At 39.2% G+C, this 5,892-nt stretch overlaps 1 protein-coding gene across 1 annotated transcript; it reads left to right on the forward strand.

Moving 5' to 3' along the window:
• The first annotated feature begins 515 nt into the window (after positions 1-515).
• Positions 516-1,797, forward strand: LOC106154894 (galactose-3-O-sulfotransferase 2-like). The gene has a single exon (XM_013529433.2). The coding sequence runs from the start codon at positions 815-817 to the stop codon at positions 1,781-1,783; it is 969 nt and encodes a 322-aa protein (XP_013384887.2). The 5' UTR covers positions 516-814; the 3' UTR covers positions 1,784-1,797.
• Positions 1,798-5,892: the final 4,095 nt, after the last annotated feature.

A 5,892-nucleotide genomic window follows, 5' to 3' on the forward strand; every position in this document is an offset into this window, starting at 1 on the left:
GAACACAAACGAAAAGGCACGAACACACTACTCTACACTAACACAACCACAATCATACATACGCAACCTCATATATATATCTACTGTGTATACACCAAATATACAATGGAATTGCCAGTATTGTAGAGCATTCTACGCTATTTTACGCGGTTTTTGTTTCACAGAACGGCGGCTACACATGAAAATCAAAACGACAGTCTCTGCAATATAATCCATATCTTTAAATGACATATACCGGAAAATTCATTCCGTCCTATCAACGATCAGTTTCATCTACCTCTATCCACCTCATTCACCTCTTTGGGTTGAACTCCCAAGATAAAATTACGTTGAGTTAACTAATAATATTATCAACATCCTTTCGTATCCCTCTTCACTACTTGGCGATATTCCTGATGCAAAAGTGACTAATTGATACAAATTAACGAGGGTAGTGAACTTTGTTTGAATGTCAGATTGTATTACTATCCAGTTCTCTTATCTTTTTAAAGCGATAATGTTCTATATTTTACATGTCTAGCAAGCAACACCATGGCCATTTACGGTTTCCACATCATGGCGATGTCGGCACTTGGTGTTCTGCTGCTGTTAGTGTATATGAAGTACATGGAGTCTGGAGATGTAGCAATCCGCAAAACGCCACGGCGAGTGTCCATACAGAGAGGACAGGGGTTTCACAGAAACTGTGGTCACTCCTTCCACTCAAACTCCACCCAGTGCAGCTATACCGGACGCAAAAAGAACGTCAAAGGTGACCAATGTCCTGTTTCTCAAGACACACAAAACTGCTGGCAGCACGGTGCTCAACATTTTAATGCGCTTTGGTGAAATGCGAAACTTGACATTCGCTCTAGGAGCCTCGCCCGTCCTGTACAGGCTAGGCTACCCAGAGAAGTTTCTCCCCGGTTATGCTCTCCCCCTGGCCACTGGGCGTTACGACATGCTGTGCCACCACGCCCGTTACAGCAGCGCCATGATGGACGTGGTACCAATAGGGACAGTGTTCATTACTATTTTACGGCATCCAGTAAAACTGGTCGAATCTTGGTTTGCCTTTTTTAAAATTGCTCAGAGACTGCACGTAGATATGGATACTTTCCTAGAGGCTCCTCACAAATATTATTCCAAATACGGAATCGTCAGAGGATTAAACACGGTGTTTACGAATCCAATGTTGTTCGACCTAGGGATGGATCCAATAGATTCGTTGAATCAGACCAAAGTTTATAATAAAATTCTGGAGATAGACGAAGTATTCTCTTTAGTTATGATAGCAGAATATTTTGATGAGTCACTGATATTACTGAAAGATTTGCTTAACTGGTCCTTTCATGATATAGTATACTTTCGACAAAACGCGCGCAAGAAGACCGGCGACAAAACAGAGATAATAAGTTTGAACAGAACAAGGAACATTCAAATAACACACGGTGGCGACATGAAACTCTATGACCACTTTAATAAAACATTCTGGAGAAGAGTCCACACGTTTGGTGTAGACAGGATGCAGAGAGAATTGAAACAGTTTGACCTTGAAAAACAATATTGGGAGAAACGGTGTATCAGTAAACTTGCATCTTACGGGAATATAACAAATGAAGAATTCAGGCCCTATGGAACCATGGTGCTTGGGTACGAGCTCACCCCAGAGATGACCAGCGACGTCAACTGTGTCCTTATGGCAACGACCCAACTCCCCTTCACAAGAAAAATTTACAGACGCATGTTGAATATGAACCAACTTAAAAATAATGTCTTTAACGCCAAGCTGATTCGCGGCTGACACCCACGTGAAGACCTAAGACCCTATTCCCAGAGATTAGATCGATCCAAACTAGATCGACCTAACTCCCTGGGGTTCACGCTAAATAGCTGTCAGCCGAGCGGGCACGAAAGTTAATTACCCCCTTACAGCTTGTAATAGGCGGGACAGACGCTTAAGCCGGCCAATCTGACAGTAATCTTGTGAGACTCCCCACGGGGATAGATCGATCTAAATGTCTGGGAATACGCCCTAAGGTGTGGTGAATAGATGAATAACGACTGTATAAATTTAAAGCCTCCTTAACACTGGACGACGTCCTCTCTGCGTCCCTTAGTATGGCCCCTTTTGAGAGTAAAAATGATAATAATAATTTACGTGCCAACAACTGGACGATCATGTGCATTCACTTTCAACCAAAACAATGCTTGTGTCTCCTTTCTACGACCACAGCGATGACAATTTCATGGTCGCACAAAGGACGTAAAAAAGGGCGCCGTTCTGTGTTAAAGGGGGTTTAAGGGATTAAGGGATAACAACTGTTCGCTTTGGCCCAAAAAACAAACAAAAAAAGGAATGTCCAGAGATAAATGACGATTTGCCCATGCTTACCAATGGTAAAGTAATCCCTCCCGACATTCAAAGTTAGTCCGTTAGTTTCTTTCGTAATAATCTCTTCAGAGATAATTACGGAGGTACAGCCATTATGAAGATCCACGTGGTCTGATGGTAAGCACATATTCCAGAATAATCGAGATAACCGCTGTTTTGGTGGTAAAATTGATATACAATATTTCTATGAGTTGTTTTCAATGTTTTTTTGTTTTTGTTTTTTTTTTGTTTTTTTTTATGTGAAATATGAAACCCATGACAACCTACTTGCGATTGAGGTTGCCTAAAGGAGGCAAAAAGGTAGCTAGCGTAGTGTGACCCAGGCTTAGGTCATATCAGACTGAACAATGCCAGAGCCTATTTACAGAATTTAGGTAGATCTTTGCTGGATTCGACACACAATTGCCTCGTCAAATTTCGTAAAAAATTAATAATTTACATCTAAATCGTCTTCCCAGCAAAATTTGTCACTAAAACAGCGTATAGGTTCTCCATCGTACATAGAGTGAAAAACATGATCGAGGCAATTTGCCATCACTTACCCCCCCCCCCCCCCCCAACAAGGGAACGTACACACACAGAGTTTCAATTTCAAGCAAATGCATGCACTAATACCCGATTCCATGCCAAAGAGTCTTGATCGTGTTCCTCTATCAAAAATGAAAGATATAATTTTACCGTTTCTCTATCGTTGTCACCATCTATATTTAACCTTATAAAGTATTAACAGACCCCGACAGAGAGCTTTATAAACAATCAAGAAAAGCATTTTTCCCTCTTTTATTTACGTATGTGTTTGTTTATCTATTTGTAAATTTGGATATACAAGAAGCAAAGCAGGGGGATTGGATTGCAGTCGGTTCGCTTCGTGGTGTTCAACCTATCCAAATGCAGCAATTGAGACAATGCATTTCTCCCAGTGCCTAAGCCATAGCAGACTAAGCAATACCAGACAGCAATGTGTTGTTAATTACAAAAACGCTTGAAGCCCTAAGGTCTGACACGTCGCGTGCCCTGCAGAGGATGTAATCATATACACAACTCTCTGTCTTCTCGTCTTGTGACGAAATCTGAAACCGGAAATCTTACTGGGAAGGTGTAACATTTATAACTGCTCGCTCTTACTAATTGTGTATTATTATGAGTTTCAGTTAACTGATGATATTCTTTATAGATGTAAACAGAATAGTAACAAGGCTCGACATAGCATGAACAACTGAACATGAGTAATGTGTCATTGTTTTAAAATGGCCTTTGTGATTAATGATGGATTAAATAATATATCACTGGGCCTTATCTGTATTTGCAAAATTTAAGAAAAGCGATTTTTTACGTAATTGTAAACACCTTATTTTTTTTACGAAATATTGCACCATTAATCGATACCTTATGGAAATTCTATCAATTGAGTTATGCTTTTGATATGGAGATTCTTTAAATTAATGTTATGAACTTTATACATTTTTAGTATGAAGTCCTTGCAATCAATTGAAATAAACTACAGTTGTACTAAAAAGGTGCTTTACTACGTCTACTTGTTCAGTAGTGGTCAGTGTTATGGTCCCCGTGGGTGTAACCAATACACCCCATGTATAACTTGTGTGGGGTGCGTCCTGTCGATCAGGGCAGAAAATTGTGAAGATACTTCTTCTCCAAACCCTTACACGTTCATAAACTCTGTCAGCGTTTCACCTGCTTTCAACTGCTTTCAGTATCAATGCTATTATTGGCTGGTGTCCATTCCTGAGTTCCAGTATACCATCTGGCTCGACGTTGACAGTTCCTGGCAGTGATCACTGGTCTTCTAACATAGACCCTACCAAAATAACGGAGATTGTGCAGCAGTCTTCTGACTGTAAACTCGGAAACATGGTGTGCCCTATTCTTGTGAAAATGTCATGAAAAGTTTTCTTCGCGAAAGGCGTATTAACATTCTAAATTCTCTGGATGAGGTTTCCTTAGTTCGGCCTTACCAAGGCAATTTTGCCCATGTGCTAGTTTGGTTATGATGTTGTCTATGCCCCTGAGTAGCTCTCATGTAACAACCCAACCTTCCGGCAATTCTGAGGGTGAAAAATCCCTCCTATATAGTCAGCCTCTTGGTAAAAACGGACCCCTCTCACTCAGGAGCCAGATATAAAAAATAATTGGTGTTGGAGTATGTAAATCTTTATACGCTAGTAAATGTTGTATACTCACACCCCCAATTAACATGATGATCAGTTGCCTAGTTATTACGCAATAGTAAAATTAATACTATGGGTACCCTTGTAGCAATGTACAAAATTGTAGTAGGGGTGACACGTTCTTGCTTGGGGATTATATAACATTTGTCCGCAATATTTATCATAATGCATTGTACTCAATATGATAAATATACTCAATATGATATCTTAAGAGTACATGCTAAGTACAGGCTTAATTTACAAAGGGTATTTTGGGGGCCACATATGAGTTTTCACGAATGTCCCTACAGGCAAATTTGCTGAAAATTCCACCCCCACATATGTGCCAAATTTTATGCTTGTAAAGGTAAGAGTTAAGGTAAGGGTAAATTATAATTTGATCGAGTTGATTGCCACTTTACTATTGGGGGCCAATTTGGGATTTTAATATAACTAAAGAAACAGTTAATAACACAGTGCAGTTTTCTCATCTTTAGATGGTGTGCTATGCCATTCAAAGAGCATGTACTTAAGGCTTAATCTTAAGACGGTATTTTTGGTGGCCATAGAGGAATTTTCAGACATGTCCTTTTATTCAGAATTGTTTAGAATCCCATTCTCTACAAGTGTGTCAAATTACATGCTTGTAGGTTAAGGGTTAAGGTTAGAGGTTTTATCTTGAAGGGTATTTTTGGAGACCATATTGGAATTTTCAGACATGCCCCTTTATTCAAAATCGTTTAGAATCCCATCCTCTACCACTAAAACATTCTGCATGCTTGTTGGTTAAGGGATAAGGGTTGGGTTATAGGTTTTGGCGGCCATATTGGAATTTTCAGACAAACCCTAATATCCAAAATACCCGGTAGCTCATGAGAAATGGTAATTTATAAAATTAATCGTAAGTTAGAACAGCAACAGCAGCAGTTTTATATTGTGAGGCACCCCTGATCTAGCTGGAAGAATTTAACCAATATACTTATAATTGTTTTACCAGATATTTTTTATCATTACCACTTTAATGTCAAGTTATTTCGGTGCTCATTTCACGGGATTTGACGAATTTAAACAAAATTTTTTACTTTCCTTAGAAAGGGGGAGTCTACAACATAAACGCCATTATAGTGAATACCTTAATTGGGAATCCATCTGACTCAAAATTTACTGTAAAACCCCATCCCCATACTAAGTGGTCTACTGAAAGTAAAAATTATATGTATGATGGTAAAATTGCATAAACGATGAACTATATTGTAATAATTTGCGTTTTTTTTTAACCTGTGTGAATAATTTAATTATCCTGTGGGCGCTTTGGTTATTAATCTTATACAGTCTGTGCGTATTAGTCAGGTC

The sequence above is a fragment of the Lingula anatina genome, chromosome 10, assembly GCF_051362555.1.
Source record: "Lingula anatina isolate TDL-2025a chromosome 10, LinAna3.0, whole genome shotgun sequence".
NCBI lineage: Eukaryota > Metazoa > Brachiopoda > Lingulata > Lingulida > Lingulidae > Lingula > Lingula anatina.